Here is an 18,812-nt window from a genome sequence, read left to right as displayed (position 1 = left end):
AGACTGGTTTCCTTTGAAACATATTTATAATGGCAGTAAGTTAACAACACTCATACACACACACACAAAAGAGAGTCTTCACAGCTTACAAACACTGTCAGGCCCACAAAGCATATATTTACATCCAGAAGAAACAATAGATTTCTCTTCTCCAGGATCCATACTAGACATTCCCTCATATCTGTCTGAACCTTCAAATGGGATTACAATAGTCTGTAAATTTCACTCCTCCCCTCAGTCTTTGTTCCATTACAACACAATCATCTCATTATTGCTCCTTACAATAAATGTCTTTGGAGGCAGATTCCTTTTTAAAGAGGTAAAACACATTTTCATTACTTGTAGCAATTTTTTTTTTTTTTTAATTCCTACCCGAGGATATTTTTTTCCATTGCTCTTCAGAGAGAGTGGAAAGGAGAGAGAGAAGCTTCGATGTGAGAGAGACACATCAACTGGCTGCCTCCTGCACATGCCCCGACCCAGGACCCGCATCAATTGAGCCTGCAACCGAGGTATATGCCCTTGGCCAGAACCAAACTTGAGGCCCTTCAGTCTACAGGCCAGTGCTCTAACCCCTGAGCCAAACTGGCCAGGGCTGTAGCAAATTTTTAAGACACAATGAGAGTAATTATGCCGACTCCAGATTTCTATTAGATGCCACTTTAAAATTCAGAATCCAATGGCAGAATTATTTCTCCTCTGCCCTATATAATCGTACATACATACATACATACATACATACATACATAGATGACAGATAGATAAATATATTAGATACATGATAGATAGATTTCAAAATGCTATTAAAATAAACTCAGGTTTATATCTGTAAACACTATGATTAAAAACACAATTTTTAAGAACCTCTGCACCCTTTCTTTCCTGAAAAACAAATACACAAATACCTTAAGTTTTACCAAATCAAATATTTGGTAAGACAACATTCAAAAAATCAAGAAACCTCTCATACACAAATTAAACCAATCATACAAGGAGAAATGACTTGGAAGATAGAGTCAGAGAGGCCCATGGCATTGCACTGTAGGAATTTGAACAACAGCATTTCAACAGATATTTTCTTCTTTTGTTCAGGTCTATAGAAACACTGATTTATTACAGGCTCCTCACTAGTGCAGTGACAGGTTCTTCTTAAATTTACCATTGGGAAAACGAATTTTTCCTCCAAAAGTCCTTGCTTCCCTTTAGGAAGACTTTAAGCAAGAGGATGGAAGAAAGATAACATCTTTCTGAAATATCATTCCCAAAATGTTTGCAACAGTATCACAAGAAAAAAAAATGGGAGAAGGGAGGGATGATAAGTATTTTCCCCATATAACTTAGACATCTCAAATTCCTGGCACAGAAAAGGCCAGCAACAAATATCTGTTTCAGGAACTAATGTTGAATTTTTAGAAAACATTGTTAGATCATGTAGAAAAAAGGTGTTCTTTCCCCCTACTATGTAACATAAATTGACTGGTGTAGCCAATTACAGGGGTATTTAAGGAAAATCCAGCATTTTTTGTTTTTAATTCGGCAGATGACTACAGCCATTTTCTGCTCCATAGACCTTGCATTCTGGCTCAGCGCATGGTAAAGTCAACCATGCACGGTGGGCAGAGAGTAAATATATGAGGAAGGAATAAAAATAACAAAGGACATAATGATTGTCTACTTTTGTAGATTCTGTTTTGTCTGTTTTGTTTTTGTTACTATTGTTGATTTTATTTTTCTAAAGTGCATTTGTACTTATCACCTTATTTGTTTCTTATAATATTTGTATAGTAGAGTTAGAATAAATATCTTTATATTCACTCTAAATTTACTCATTTAACAAATAATTTTAATCAACTATTATGTGCCAGGTACCAGTAGACTTGACATGTGCAGTAAATAAAATAGACACAAATCTTTGCTTAATAAAATTAAGTACAGTTTACCCAGAAAAGGAAAGGCAGAGCGCCAAGAAGCTACATTTGATTGTGTATGTCCTGCTTGGCCTTACTTTACCTTCCACACCACCTTCGACTGTGTAAAATACATTTCATATAACAGCAAAGTAGAGTCCTATTCACTCAGCTCCTAATGCCTCCAAGTTCCCCCCATTAGTGACCTTTCCATCTGCGTCAAAAGCACTCTAACACTAAACAAAGTCATGCCGCACAGGAGAGTGTGAGAACGGGGGTTATATCTTTAAAATACAGATCTCAAATGACCTTTCAAACTGAAGCTCAGTAAGTTAGTAATACAGGCACAAGTCAAAAACAGTTCCCTCCACATGGCATTCAATTTATAAAGTCCTATCTTCAGGCGGATAAGAGAAAATACGGAGCTTTTAGACGGATGGGACAATCTAAAAGCTACCTATAGTGGACTACACAAATGAGATATGCACATTTTATAATGTGAATATAAAATTTTTAGAGGATAAATGAGTGAATCTCTGGCCTCACTTGACCTCCACGGTTGGCGCAGATACTGCGGTTAAGACAGACTTAGAGAAACCTGGACAGCACGGCAACTTAAGTTTCACATTCATGAGCTACACAAAATTACTGGCCAATCACTGAGTTATAGGGATAAAACTGAGACAAGGCTGTAATAAATTAGGTGTAAATAAACCCAAAATCTGACAGCTGCTTTGCCCTATACTCCTATTGTGCCTTAAGGCATTCTCCCTGGATGTAGAGAGAGCAGTATCTTCGCTCTTGGCAAAGGAGCTAAATGAATGCCTCCGGATAACCCTATCCTTTCCCAAAGCCCACTCATCTCATCCATCTCCAACGTCGCTGACTACTCTGTTACCTTCCAACAATCTCCGCCTTGTTAATAAACCTGGATGGGGCCTCAGAGGACCTGCCAACTATTTCTCTTTACTTTTATTGCCAAACGTCTTGGATGAGAAATTTATGCCCAACATATCCTTTGCTCACTCGTCATGTATACCCTCTGTAAACCTTGTGAAATAGGTTTCTATCTCAGATGCAGAATTGGCATTGCTTTTCTGAGGCCACCAGCAACCTCATTCATGCTGGACTCGAACTACCACCCTTAAATGGTCATCATTCTTTCCCAAATATCAACCACTACAGCCCTTGCTCCCAGCTGCTCCCCAGCCACCTCCCACCCCCACAAACAAACCAACCAAGAAGCATCCTGTCACCTACATTCTTCTGGTTCTCTGTGTAGATTGCTTCTCAGTTCTCTACTGTTCTTACTTTTTTCTCTTTGACTCAAAGAGCTTGTCAATTTTTAAGCTTTTAGTTATTACACCCATGAGCTCCAATCCCAAATCTTCAACAGTCCATTTACTGAGTAACTGCTACAGTGTGACGGGCATTGTGCCCAGGCTGGTGATCTAGTAATACTAAGCCCTCAAAGAGCTCACAGTCCAGGGCTGGCCATGTGCACCTAAATTCAAAAATCCAAATCCAAGATTATCATTATATTTCTTCCAAATGCAGGCTTCTCAGTGCTGCCTTCTACACTTTTATCGATGTCATGACAGTTCTCAAAATCACTACCACAGCTTGGGTTCCCTGAGAAGGAGACTCTGAGAAGATTAGCATGCAGAAAGCTTATCAGGAAATGTCTTGGGATCCATACCCATGAAAGAGTATTGAAGGAAGCAGAATTGGAAAGAGAGACGTTGAACTGTGATGCAGTCTCAGTGGGGGCCTCAGATGACACTACATGAAGTTCTAACTTCGGACTTGGCTGAATTAGGGCTTGTGGACAAGCCTTCACATCCCCATGCTGATCAGTGACTGGGATGGGGCATGACCTTGGGCAAGGCAGCTCTCTTCAGTCCAGGCACTACAGCTAAGGGACGCACAGTTGAGGGGGACAGCCAATAGCACTCCTAGCATCTAGGTGAAGAAGTCCTTCATTCCTAAAGGGGCATCTAGGCATTACATCACAATGTCCACCACACTCACGGGGTTTGAAATATATAATATAGTAGAAGGAATACAGAGATTGGAGCTAAACAAACCAACATTCTAACCTTATCTCTATTACTAATTAGCTGTGATCATAGCAAGTTATTCAACTTCTCTGAATCTATCATAAAATTATACTGAAAATCCAATGACACATATTATGGAAACACTAAATGCTGGGTCCATAGTACTTGCCTAACATAAGTTATTTTTCCTTCTCCCACCCTACACATTTTTGTGTGTGTGTTTTAACTATGCTTTTCCTTTCCAAGCGCTAAGATTTATCTCAAAATGACACTAATTCATTCAATCAATAAAGATGTATTAAGAACCTACCTCAGGCCAGGACTAGTCTAGGCACTGAGAAGACCACTGTGAGCAACCCAGACAAGGTCCTGCTCTTGCAGAGCTTAAATTACAGTGAGGAAAGACAGGAAATACGTAAGTAAACTAGTAAATAAACAGGTAGCTTCTGACGGTCAGTGCTACCATGGGAATTAACAGTGATGTGAGGAAATTGATTGGTGGGGGAGGGCTACTATGTGACGAGGTGACACTGAGCAAAGGGCCACTAAAACTGGAAAACTGGAACAAGGGGGCATTTCTGACATGGGAGATGGGACAAAAGTCCTGAGGCAAGATGACACTTGCCTGGAATGTGCCAGGAGTGTACAGTAGAACTCGGAGCGGAGGTCAGAGCGTCAGGAGGCGAAGTCAGAGAGGTAGGCTGTTGACACCTTGAGACCATGGTCAAGCATAATTCCTGCACTACTGTTGTGGCTGTTTAATGGAATGCCATGTAGAGCACTGGGTGCCTTGCCTGGTACATGGTAAGGGCTGGATAAATCAACGCTGGTATCCTCCTATCATCATCATCATCATGACAGCTTCACTGGTCTTTTTATGTACAGATCCTTCCTTTATCCACATGTCCTCCACATCATGCCAAATAAGGAAAGGTCGAGATAGGATGAGGGGGAGAGGCAGAGGGAGGGTGAAACCAACCGTTGGGCACATCATTTGCTAATTTTTAAAATGTGATTTTACGCTTTTTAAATCCAAAAGGATCGTATCAAATTTCTGTTTGAATGACCCAGCTTATGAGTGTTTAATGCATACGATGGAGTGAATGCTGAATAGATTAGTAAATGTTCATTTGCTAAATAAATGCTGTCTGAACGGATGAATGTGAGCAGTGACTGAGTGAATAGATAAGTAACCAGTATGATCACATTTGTTTTTAAGGTTTCTGGGAGGGAATTTTTGGGAGATTTTATAATCCTAAAATGTGGTACATCCAAAAATGTTAAAAATATTTTCCATAAAAAGCGTTAGAGTGCTAAACAAGAATTACTTAAAAAAGGAAATATTTGGAAGTTTCGCCAGAGACTGTGGCTGGAGATAACCAAGGATCAGGAGATACGATAACCGATATGCAGATCTGTAAGATAACTGATAAGAAGGGGTTAGAGAAAGGCATCAAAATTAATTAATCATTTACTGCATTCCAAATGCTGTGTTATGTAGTATACTTTTAATCTTCATAACTCTAAATTATTTCCTGTATTTTATAGATAAGAAACTGAGCCTCAGAGAGGCTTATCCAAGAATGCACAAGATAACACAGGAGTTAGTGTCTGACTCCAAAGCCCGATATTCTCCCAGAGTGCAGAGAGAGAAGGAATTGTGACCAATGCCTTGGACCTCAAGGAATTAGCATAGCAGCACAATGAAGAAATTAATAATAGTAAACACAATGTCTTCAATTCACTGTTCACATTTTATTACATATTTACGCTGAGTGAGAGATTAGTATTATTATATATGACTTCAGAGATGGGAAGCAAAGCCAGAAAAGTTATTTCCCCAAAGTCAAATTAAAACAAAAATCAGAATGCATTTATTGAATTGCAGCATCTGCCCCCATCCTGCACACACACACATACACATACACACACAAACGCTAATGCAATTTTCAAGAAAACAAGACAAGCACATTAACCAAATAATGCACAGATCTCTAAAAGTTTTGTTGTTGTTTTGAAGCTTTTTGTTAAAATCCACTCCTAATTTGCCTACCTTAACCTAACAGACTCCCTGGTAGAGTATTAGTAATCAAGTATGTATATTAACTCCCAAACCACAGAACCATTTAGCTCCTCAGTGTTTCTATGTAGAAGAAATTTCCTGCTAGGAAGCATTTGATTATCTAAAACACTCCACTTACCAGGATGTCCACACATCTATAGCACAGTGATATTTAAGACTTATAATAATGATACTGTGTCACTGAAACACACAGGAGAGTCTTTGGGATATTCAAAGACTGATTAACAAAATGAAAAGTGCTTAACTCTTAAGTGTGTTTTATTGAATTTCATCTACTCACAAATTGATATTGCACATGCGATAGGTTACTTTGTCAGAATGTCTGATTCACCAGAACTGCTTTTTACCATTTTGGAAAAGAAAATATCAGCTGTGCTCTCCAACACAATAGGAAATTTTGGGGGTAGCCACACATTAATCAAATCCCATAGGCTCTCTTGTGTTCAGGAAGCAATGTACTATCAAGTCTGAGCCAAAGAAACTTCATTGTGTAAAAACTAAGGCCCATAAATAATGCACTGAATAATATAACTGAATACCCTTATATTTTTCAAGGAATAGTTCTGATTTTAAAAACATAATGTAAATATTAATCAAGAACTTAGCACTGAGTTTCTCAAAAACTGACTAGTTACCAGTTATCGGTTCTGGTTTGGTGGAAGGGGGGTGGCTGGGGAATCAATCAGCTACTCTAAGAGAATTAACTGAATAATGTAAGAGTAAGGCCCAGATGTATATTAAATATAGGAAGGCTAGAAAAATGCCTTTGAATGTTACAGTCCGCCTCATTTGACATTCACTCTCACTACTTCCCAAGACATAATCCTCCAGTCCAATGGATTTCCCCCAACACTTCAAGTTCAAATTAACGTACAGGCCTTTAAATATACAATGAATACCTTCACCACTCTATGCCTCTCCAAGTCATACCAATCCTCTCCATTTAGTCTACAAATTCATTATCTCCAACCTCAGCTGGGCCCTCAAAAATACCCAATAATACTTCTACCTGTTCCTGGTCACTTTTCCTCCCCATTTCTTAAACAAACAATTTCTAATGTGATCCCTCTCCCCAAGGACTCTAGCCCTCCAGTACCATTATTGTCAACAATGATTACCGTAGGGTAGATATGTGGATGTGCTCATTTGAGGAGGTTTTAATTTAATAGAACAATAACATAAGATTTCTTATACATTGAAACAATAATGAACAAAACATCACGGTAGAGATTCCATCTCTGTATCTTAGTATTCTATGGGGGAAGCCGCAGTGACAGACGACAGAACGGATCTCTCCGTGTGTGTCTGTGTGGGTCTGTGCACAAAACAAATCAGAAACACCATTTTCCCCCAATATTAAGTTGAAGGGTTCATGCACAAAGAAGCATAGGCATAAAGCGACAAGGAATGAAAGCATGTTTTTGAACATTTTTATTTCCTCCAATGGGCATTAACAAATAGAGCACAGTGATTGGAAATGGAGTAAAGCGGACTTCAAGGACTTGCAATTAAGGTAACACCAGGTCTTCCACACAGCTTCCCCTTGACAGATTGGTTCTAGAGTTCTCTGCAAATGCAAATTCTTTAAGTGTCAACTCACCATTTATTTGGAGAGTTCAACTTATCCACTGAATGAGAGAATACCTGGCTAAGGCTGTATCAACAAGTGGTAGGATATTTCAGCAAGGTTTGATAGGTAGTTCTATACATCTAACATCTGAACCTCCTACTGCTTCCTTTCTAGGAAAAATAAAATGTTTCCTGGCATCCAAATCTGTTTCTTTCTCCTTTCGTCTTTAAAAAAAAAACATTTTCATAGGCATGTGAACAAGTCATTGCTCCAAAATGAACCAGTAGATGGAGCAATGAAGAAATGTCGTGTCACCCAGCTGGTGTGGCTCAGTGGTTGAGCATCAACCCATGAACCTGGAGATCACGGTTCGATTCCTGGTCAGGGCACATGCCCGGGTTTCAGGCTCAATCCCCAGTAGGGGGTGTGCAGGAGGCAGCCGATCAATGACTCTCTCATCATTGATTTTCTCTCTCTCTCCCCCTCTCCCTTCCTCTTTCTGAAATCAATAAAGATATTTAAAAAAAAAAAAGGTCTTACTCCTTTCAAAAAAAAAGAAAAAGAAATGTTGTGTCAATCTCACTGTGAAAAACACAAAAGCTGATGGTCCCATCACACTGACCCTCGCAACAACCCTTCTCCCTTCTCTCCCTTCCTCCACATTCCTGAATTGTTCGTTTATTTGAAAGGGGCCATAGCAGGCTTAGCAATGACATGAGACACTGAACATAAACTTATGGGAACTAACAAAGCATCCTCAGGAAAAATGGCCACAGAATCCACAAATAATTACAACTACAAATCATGACACCTCAAACTCCTCTATCACACAACCAAGAAGATTATTTGGAACACAAAGGATATAACCGTAGGATGTGGCTTAAAGTTACCACCTTTATTCTGCAAAAATTAATGCAAAAATTAATGCAAAAATTCACCTGTATATATTCACCTCTAAGGAACCGCATCCAAGATCATTCTTTCCAAAACATCAGTCTGCAGAGCTCACTGAGTCTAGATCAGTGATCCCGAAGGTGAGGAATCCAGTCACTCTGAGGCACAACTTTGGTGTGCCTAGCAATCACCTGGAGTTTTGTTTAAAATATAAAGTCCAGATCTCTCCCCAGAGCTATCAAAGCAGACCCGCTGAGGGGGAGGCCTAAGAGTCTACATTCTAACCATTTTAGGCTAGTGGTTTGATAACCACTAGCCTAAATAAAGAACTGTTTAATAAGTCAAGCCTGCATTAGGAAGTGATTTTATCACTTTTCTTTTTGTAAGAATGTTCACTCTTTCTCAACTCCCCACAACAGCCCCACAATCTCCAGCCTTCAGAGATATTTCCAGCTCCCCTACTTCCTAACTCACTCCAGGCTGGAATTTTCAACTTTATGAGGTGCTCTGAGCTTCCAGCATGTAATTCTAAATCTTCAGCTTCTGTCCTGAAGTGATATTTGAGGAGCAAGACTATGTCATTCCACCTCCCGGAGGCGCATTTTCGGCAACAGTAGCCCACTTGCTGACAAACATTTCTCTCTCATCTGAGAGAAGATTGTGCAGAAAATATAAGGAGACTGGAGGAGATTGGAGGAGAATCATTCCATGCACCTAACTTCTTAAAATATAAAAGGGCCACCTATCCAGGAACAGGACCTGCCCCACCTGCTCTCCTGTAGCACAGCTTCATGCTGAAGTTTTGCTTTAAACAGCAGGTGTAAGAAAATTCAAACAGGTTTGCATGCTTGAATGCATCTCTCACAGAGTGGATATAACATCTAAATATGTTGCTTGACAGAACCAAATAGAGCACAAAAAACATCAGACATCAAAGAAATAATGTAATTAGATGATTAAACAAAAACATCCATTCGTCTATTCTGAGCATGTTATTGAACAGCCATTAGGAACTGTGCTAAATATGACATAAACGTGAGTGTGTTGAGGTTAGAGTCAGGATTTAAAAATAGGAACTTTGCACTAGCTGGTTTGGCTCAGTGGTTAGAGAGTCAGCCCATGAACTGAAGGGTGTCGGGTTCAATTTTGGTCAAGGGCACCTATCTCAGTTGTGGTTTGATCCCCAGCCCTGGTTAGGATACGTGTGGTAGACAACCAGTCGATTTGTCTCTCTCACATCAGTGTTTCTCTCTCCCTTTCTTTCTCTCTCTGAAAAGCAATGGAAAAAATATCCTTTCGTGAGGATTAAAAAAAATGAAAAAAAGAACTTTAAAGTTTGAGCTACAATACTGGCTCATGTATCAAACAAGGGCCTAGAAAGAAAACCTAGTCACCAGACAGCAAATACCAAATATCCTCCCTGCTTATGCCGCTTTGTATGTGTTTTTTTCTAGATGTGTGTGAAGTTCCAAAAGGCACCATTCTACCTTCTCGCTAACTTATGGTGAACAAGACATACATCTGGAAATAATGCATTTATTTTACCATTATAGTCAATAAAATATGTGTTCTTTTTTTAATTTACCATAAGCTCCATAAGATAGAAGCAACAAGACAAAACAAAGGTGAATGAAAAGAGTAATGAAGATACAGAGGGGAAAAGACATAATAGCAATCAAGCACGCTTCCCACACGGCTCAGAGTCCTTCAAGGTAGATAGATTATGCACTAAAAAGAAATATGTAATCACTCATCACCTCTACCTACTAACTGATAATCATGGATATTATTTCCCATTGTCAAAATTTAGCTTCAAATTGAAGATCTAACAATTGAGCTGGTGGCCAAACAAGAATAGAGGGCTGTACACAAAACATAAATGCCATTAGCTGGGTAACTGCTGCATCTCACCATCTAAACCTTTGAACACATGTACAAATTAGTTTGCATGCAATGAATGGAGAACACTTGAAATACTCAGACAAATGAAATAAGCCATTTCTCTTTCACCTATCTAATTTTTTTCTAATTTAAAAGTAATCTGTTGTGAAATACCTACATTCTACCAAATATATATGTCCTTGTTGTCTTATAAAATTTATAAAAGTGGTTTTCATTTTGTTACATAGCCCTCTGCAGTGGGATAGAAATGTCTGAATTCGCAGTGATTACATAGGCTTGTGTACACACACGAGTCATAGCCAGGCAGCCAAAAAGGGACTCCAGTTTTAATTTTTTAAATGGATTAGCTGGGCAATGCCAACAAAATAAACTCCTTATCACTTATTTTCTTTCTTAGGTACATAGCATCAGTTAACCTATGAACTCTTTCATAAGGTTACTAGCAAGTAAATTATTGAGAGGAAAAAAGTTAGATCATTTGGAGGCATTCAAATTTGGTTGAAATGAATGGATCTCAGCCCAAAACTATCATGTATTGAGTTTGAGGAGTTTTAAAAGAACATTGCTCCTCTCTCAAACCAAATCCACAGGATTGTTATTATTCCTATTTCACGAAATAGGAAACTGAGGCTCTAAGAAGATAAGAGTTGGTTTTCCCAGGGTCTCACATTTAGGAAGGGGTTCAGCAGGGAGTTATTCAAACCACGACTCAAACTCTGAGCCGTTGCTCTTTCAACTCTGCCACTTTATTTTTCCATGATTAGGGATGAGGTAGAGAAAAGCAATAAATGGCCATTAAATTCTTATTTCAGATTACAGTGTCTACTTTTTACAAATGTGAAAACATTAAACTACTGGACTACATTTTCTTTAATTTTCCAGTTGGAATGAATACATTTTCTCTAATTTCCTAATTGTAATCAATCTGTTACTCAGAACTTTGTTAGCTAAGTTGAGCCCATATTGTAAAAACTGCAATTAAGATACAGAAATTTATCAACTATCCCACCCACAAATATATTTTATATATTTTTTATTATTTACATGCTAGTTACACTCACATGCCCAAGTTTTTTCAAAAAATAGTTTACACATGTCAGAGAGCTCACTGTATTTCATATCAGGGGGGACTAAATGTGTATTTTTTTACGCCCTTTCACTTTTTCATAAGCTTGTATCAATATAGTACCTTTCACAAAATAATGAAACCATTTTTGCTTTTTTGCACTTGAATCCAGACTTCCCTTCATATTTTTCTTTCCTCACTGTTCCCTCATTTTCTTGGGCTCTTTTCCAGGTCAGTAGCTTTCCTCCCCTTACTTGTCACCCTTCCACAGTTCTGTCACTTTTCTTCCTGCCATCCTGCTCTCCGTAGCTTCTGAAGTCTTCAAAGCCACCTGCAATGTTGTAACAGCGAGCTGTCCTCTGACAAGAAGACTAGGGAAGCCTGGTCCTTGAGAACCTCCTGGAACATCTTCAGTGACAGGCTGACTCTAACAAACCTCAAGCCGATGTCAGAGTGACAGGGTTCTAAGCAACTCTCATTTATAAGAATAAAATAGAAATAAATGGGTTACTAAACTCACCCTTGATGTATAATCCCCAGCTGTTTCTCCATATGTGTTCCCAAGTAAATTATTTTAAGTAAATAACATAAGTGATTTATGCACCTTCAGCCAGGACTTTGGGGTTGTTTGTATTATTACAGCTGCACTCCACAGATTCACAGTAAACAAAACTACCCAAAGTAGATGACAAGTAAAACTTATCCTACACATTCACATGACAAATGGAGATCTTGGGATTTCCCTCATACAGTTTCACTCAAATAGAGATTGTAATTAAAGAAGTCACATGAGGTCGAAGACTGGGAATTTTTTTTTTCTGGCTATTGTATTCCAGTGCTTCACACAATACTTGCCACACAGAAAGTCCTCCAATTCTTTTAATAGTTGAGTGGAATAAATATGAATAAATATGACTTTGATGCCCTTACTTAAGAAAGTAATCTACTTCCTTTCAAGTTTTAAAAGTCATATGTGCTTATTTTTCATTCATATGCCATTATGGCAGTGTATCAAAAGCTTGGTAATACATTATATGTCTCCATAGACTCCCAGAATAAGTAGGGACCCTAAGTATAATGCCTTACAAATGAGAAGGGTCCTAGAGAATTAAAATAATATGAACAGAGATATAGAAATGTTTAGTTGTCCAAGGCACAAGGAATGAGAACCAGGTCTCCTGAATTCCGGAATTTTTTTCAATTTCATCAATTCAATTTACTTTTATTATTAAAATGCTATAATATGCTATAATCTTTATATCCAACATCAATGTATATAAAAACACTTTTAAAATATCAAAACCCAGAGTTTGAATATCCTGTTGATCAAATAACTAGTTTAACTACTTGGTAATATCCTAGTACTTATTAAATTCATTTCCATTCCCCTACTTGCAAATTATTATAAATGAAGAATAAATCTCCAGCAATTGAGACAACATTCCACAATGAGGCCACCAAAAAGAAGAGAGCTTCCATAGCAAACAGAGTTCCTCCTGAAGCCTATTGTGACGAATGCAGGAAAGCTCACAACAATCAAAACCACCAGAAAATCCCATCTAAGAATGCCCTGGTAATGACTATTCTCAGAGGGTTTTTTGTTGTTGTTTTTAAGTCACTCGGCTCTAATAAAAGACAGGACATAAGAAGTCCCCGCAAGTGTTTTCAGAGAAGTTTGGAATCCTGACAATGTAGGAGAATGAATCTTCTAGAGCTTTTTGAAGCAATGTTCTAGTTTACCAAATAAAAGAAAACTGGGGGGGGGGGGGGGGGGACGACACAGAAACAAGTCACTGCTTTGAAATATAACCTCTGTTTTCTACATGTTCTTAAGTCTATTGGTGGTGTGGTTAGCCACTGAGATTGATTTATACATGCACTATGATGCTGAAAATGTTCACACTATGTTCACCAGTATGTTCTCAGCATTCCAGCTGACGGATCGTTTTCAGAATGGAAAAGACTTATAGCATGGAAAGTACATAGAGCTGTTGCATTTATTAGATGACCATAATGACTTTCAAATTTCTTACCCTAAAAACCATTACCTGGTACATTCCTCTTATCCAGCAAAATGCCAGAGTCACTCAAATTTGACTTATAAAAGTAAAAATCAGAGAGTATTTCCTCTCTCTTGTTCTGGTAGTAAGTGCCTGGGTTCTGTTTATTTTATCTATTCCTCACAGAAGTTGCTGAGAACAGTGTTAGGTTAAATTAGCATTACCAGAGGCACTGCCGTTACGTTTTCAGAAATTTGTAAAGTCTGATTCCTAGGCAAAAGGAAAATTCCAGGGTTATACCAGATAATTGCCCCAAACTAATCATTATCCTCAGTGAAATAACTTTATTCAGATATGAATCTGTTGCACTAAAGAATTAGTATATTGCATAAACGTTGCTTCAGACACTGACACAAAACTACAGAAGCACAGGATTACTGGACTCCTTTATTAAAGACTTATGCTCACCAACTTGCAACATCAAATAGTTCCTAAAATTACGCTTCCTGGGAAATATTTACAGTAAAGAGGAGCAAACAGTGGCCAACCCATTCTGAGTTTTGTTTCCTACGTTATCAATGGAAAAAGTGGCACAAAGGTAAACCGAAGGGAAAATATACAAGGAAAGGAAAATGACCGAAGAGTAGCATTATCGTTAAAAGAAAAGGCCATGCCCCATTAACGCGAGGGCCACCAGGATATTTGCAGGACTGGCATCAGTACCAGTCCCTCAGGATCCCACTCCTTCTCAGGTCCCTCCGACCATCCATTGCAAGAATCCTTTCAAAAGGAGACTCAAGAGAAGCCAAACAAGATCAAAGTTCAGATTCATTCTGGAAACTTCAAAGAAGTAGAAGTCCCAAGGGTGAGTATGTAAAAGTGCTGTCAAGAGGTGAAGTCCTTGTATCCAAGGTCAGGGTGCGAATAAAAGGTGGGTGGGGGGTTTGACACCGCATCTCCTTCTGATTCTGTCTGCAGTGGTGTGGACTGGTTAGAAACAGAGGTCATACAGCCAGGGAAAGACTACAGCACAGGCCTGGCATTCCTGCAAACGGCCCACGCCAAGGGTGCTGAGATGCCTGAGCAGGGCTGAGCAGAGTGCTCTGGAAGGATGCCTGGAGCCAGGGGGGCCTGGCTCACACCTGGAACTGCTGATGCCTCATGCTGGACCGAGCACCAGCCTGGAGCGCTGGGAGGGCATGTGCTCACTCAACAGATATTTATGAAGGTCTTACTGTAAGGAAGGCTCGGAAAAGGGGAGCGACAGAGCACTGAAGAATTCAGGGGAAACAGGGTGGAAGCTTGAGGCACGCGGGCAACAAAGACCAGAGAGGTTAAGAAAACCAGGCACCAGGGTTGCCCAAAAAAGGTTGGGCCGATCGTGCCCAGCGGATAAGCCAAAACGCTGCGGGATGGGGAGAGAAGAGATTAGGGGACTTTGTTTCTGTTGTTCGTTTGTTTCATCAGAAGGCAACTCAACAAGTATCTGACAGCAGAAGAGGGACGCAGCACAGAAGGCAGGTCGCCTGTGGAGTTCAGAGATGTCACAGGAGGTCGCGCTAAGACCAAGAGTGGGGGGCGGGGGAAGGAGAGAGAGGAAGTTTCCTGGACGGGATAGGGGCCCCTGGGGGGAACAGAGGTGAAAGGCAGGGACGCGGGAACTGTCACACGCGGTGCCCGGGAAGTTTGGGGAGAGAAAACAGGTGGGCGAGCAGGAGCGCGGGGCGGCCGGGCGACGCGGGGTGAAAGCGGGGCGGGCAGGGCGGCCCCGGGTCAGGACACCCCGGGGCCGCGAAGTCTTTCTTACTCGGAGCGGGCCCCACACCGCCGTCCCCGGGGCGCGCGGCCGGGGCCCCGAGGCCGGGCGGCGGAGGCCGGGCCGCCCCCCAGCGGCGGGCTGCGCGCCCCTCTCCCGGCGCCAACTTTCCCGACCCGCGCTCCCCCGACGCGCCGGCCCTCCGCGCCCCGCTCACCGAGGGTGCCGTCAGCCGGCTGATGCTCTCGCCCAGCGAGTCCAGGTTGACCCGCCGGCGGCGCTGCGCCCTCCTGGCCCCGGCGGAGGCGGCGGCGGCGGCGGCGGCCGGGGCGGCGGCGGCGGCGCGGGGCTCGGGCTGCCCGGGCGGGCTGCGGCTGCCGTTCCAGCAGAGCCGGGACATGGGGCACTCCGCCTCGTCCTCGGGGCTGGTCTCCAGGTAGTCGGAGCCCAGGGAGCTGAAGGACTCGGACGAAATCTTCCTTCGAGACATGCTGCCGGCGGCGCGGCGGCGGCCGAGGCGGCGGCGGCCGGGACGCGGGCGGCGGCGGGCGCGGGAGCCGGACCCGCGGCTTCAGGCGCGTCGGGGCCGCGGGGCGCGGCGACCGCGCTCAGCCGGGAGGGAGTCTCCGGAGCCGCGGAGCCCCCGCAGCCCGCTGCTCATGGCGGGAACTTGGGCGCCGCCGCACCGCGGGCCCGCGCTCGGCAGCGGCGCCGGGCTGGGCTGGGGGCCGCCGCCGCCTCCGCCGCTGCTCGCGCGGCGCCGCCTCAGCGCCCGCCCCGGCGCAGGGCCGTGCGCCGCGCTCCGCCCGCGGGAGGCCTCGAGTGTGCGGCCGCGCGGCGGGAGGGCTGCGGCCCGTGCGGTCCGGAGGCGCCGGCTCGCCGCCCGCGCGCGTCTCGCCCCCCTTCCCGCTCGGCTCCCGCCTCTCGCCTCGCCGCGCGCCTCCCTCCGCCTCCCTTTATCCACCCCCCCCCCCCCAGCTCTCCCTCCGCCTGGATCACGTGTCCGCGTCCTACTCATTGGGAGTCTCTGCCTCGCCTGTCGCCACGTTTCAGGAGCAACGAGGACACTTGGTTGCCGCCCTCCGCGCGCCCACCCCCCGCGCCCCCTCCGAGGAGCGCGGCAGAGCTCGGGTCGGACCGAAGGGCCCGAACCCCAGACGCCCTGCCCCTCGCCCGCCAAAGAGCGGCCCCAGCGGGCGCTGAAAGGAGGGGATCCTCCTGGGAAAGCCTGAGAGCGCGAAGGGGGGAGTGGGGAGGGGCGGGCTAGGGTCCATGCTTGTCCTTTACCCGCCCTCCTCCGACTTTATTTAGGAAGTTCTGAGGCTCCGGGGAAAGGCCGACCGGTCGCGGCCACCCTTTCCAGAGACGCTTCCAGGAGGAGGGAAGGGGCAGCGTGTTGGCACCTCTCCTGCTGAAGCGGCTCGTGGGGACGAGTGTCCTCCGCCTCGAGCGGCCGCGTGGGCTCGGGGCGAGCGCAGCGCCAGGGGCACGGAACGAGGACGGCCCTGAGGGAGAGCTCAGTGGCCGGGAGGGCGCCGTGGCGGGGAGGGCGCCGTGGCCGGGAGATCGCCGTGGCCGGGAGGGCGCCGCGGCCGGGAGGGCGCCGTGGCCCGGAGAGCGCCGTGGCGGGGAGGGCGCCGTGGCCCGGAGAGCGCCGTGGCCCGGAGAGCGCCGTGGCCGGGAGGGCGCCGTGGCCCGGAGAGCGCCGTGGCCAGGAGGGCGCCGTGGCCCGGAGAGCGCGGGGCCGGGCGGCCGCCCAGCTGCGCGCGCGGGCGGGCGCCGGCTCCGCTCGGGTGCTGGACAGCTCCGCTCGCACCTGCGGCCGCGGCTTCGCGCACGGGGGCGGCCGGCTCTGCAGACTCGGCTGCCTCGGACCCGGTTGCGGGGGGAAGCCGGGGAGTGATCCCAGGCCCCTCGTTCTCCAGGTCCCTAGCGCCAAATATACGCTGTGTTTGCAGCCGCCGCCCGGAAGGCTGCGGGAGTGGGAGGGAAGCTTTCCGACCCCAGGACAGACCGCCGCAGCCCCCGCGGGGAGTTTGCGGGGAGCTGCCTGGTGGCGAGCCGGGCCCGTGGCCAGCCCGCAGCCGCCGTGCCCCTCGCCGCGCCCGCTGTAGCCCCCGCAAAGCCCAGGCTCGCTCTGACTCGGGGAGGGGGCGGGTGAGGGCCCTGAGGAGAGGCCCCAGGCTGCGCTCCCCCCGCAGCGCAGCGCCGAGCGCCGCGCCCACCGTCCCCTCCCCCGAAAGAAAAGTTCAGGGGCTCTGGCTCCCTGGTGACCCTGAGGCCAAAGCGGTTTGTTTTGTTTTAAGGGCTGGTCCTTCCAAGGTGAAGGCAGATGGGTTTGTGGATTGTGTTTATTTACGGAGGGAAACAAACACACACACGCACAACAAAAAACAACCCCACAAACCTGTGCTCTTACCTCAACTCTAATTTGCTTTTAACTATAAATCTTCCCAATTGTTTATGAGGGCCCAAATAAACATAAATGTTGTTGGGAATTTCTCTTTATAGTCTGGGAAAAATCCACTCAAATGGATCCAAAGACATGCCTGATTCTCAGATTCTAAATAGGCGTTAAAGATATTAAAAATGTGGCCCAGGGCGGTGTGGCTCTGGTTGGAGCGCTGTCCCCTACACTAAAAGGTTGTTCAGTTCCCAGTCAGGGCACATACCTAGGCTGCAGGTTCATCCCTGGTCCAGGAGCCTATGGGAGGCAACCAATCCATGTATCTCCCTCTCCCTTCCTCTCTAAAATCAATAAACATATCCTCAGGTGAGGACTGGAAAAAAATCCCTTTTAAAAAGACATTAAAAATGTGTACTATCACTCACATGATGAAGATGTGTGTGTGTGTGCTTTCTCAGCTTGCTGAATAAGTTGCTAACTGCATAGTTTCTCTTGTTAACAGAGGAAATATCAGGACTCTCTCTTAAAATTGTTATTATTATTATTATTTTGGTTGGTCTGGTTATCTATTGTCGATTTCCCCATTACATCACTTAATTCTATATGCATTTGTTTCCACTGGAAATTAGACACAATTATACCTTTTATCATAAAGACTAGTCATCAATTCTGCTAAAAAGTTTCACTGGCCTTTTTTTCTGAAATACAATGGATGGTTCCTTTGAAAGGCACATTATTCCAACTTTGGGGAAACTGTCTAACATTCTTGCTGTGAAGTATTGATCACAGCATAGTAAGCTGGAGTTCTTAGTTCTTGTGCTTAGTAATGATGGCGTAATTGTCAATTTCTTTATAGTCATACAATTTTACGGCTTCTATTAAGGATACTAAATAGCATTAGGCTCTTCCCATTCTTTTAATAAAACTGCTGATGCACACACAAACACAAGCACATGGTGGCGCACACACGTGTTCTGTTGTGGTTATGGTAAATAACCTTTGCATTGAACTTAAAGCCCCAATTTTTACTAATCATTCCAACTCTTATCTCAAAGTTAAAATGACTGAATGCTGAGTAATGAGTACAATTTGTTTCTAAAATTTACAAGAGGCCCCAAGAGTCTTCCTGTTTACACTGGACGTTTATTGCCAGAAAGAACTCTGAAC

At 44.2% G+C, this 18,812-nt stretch overlaps 1 protein-coding gene across 1 annotated transcript in view; it reads right to left on the bottom strand.

Moving 5' to 3' along the window:
* Positions 1–15,728, bottom strand: part of GUCY1A2 (guanylate cyclase 1 soluble subunit alpha 2) — a 256,869-nt gene extending 241,141 nt beyond the window's left edge. The window contains exon 1 of the mRNA XM_087821566.1: positions 15,456–15,728. Coding sequence (XP_087677692.1) covers positions 15,456–15,728 — 273 coding nt within the window. The remainder of the gene's footprint in view (positions 1–15,455) is intronic.
* Positions 15,729–18,812: the final 3,084 nt, after the last annotated feature.

This window comes from Miniopterus natalensis, chromosome 11 (genome assembly GCF_054644295.1).
Source record: "Miniopterus natalensis isolate mMinNat1 chromosome 11, mMinNat1.hap1, whole genome shotgun sequence".
Taxonomy (NCBI): domain Eukaryota; kingdom Metazoa; phylum Chordata; class Mammalia; order Chiroptera; family Miniopteridae; genus Miniopterus; species Miniopterus natalensis.
Note: the sequence above shows the minus strand (reverse complement) of the source record. Positions and strands in the feature narration are given on the sequence as shown.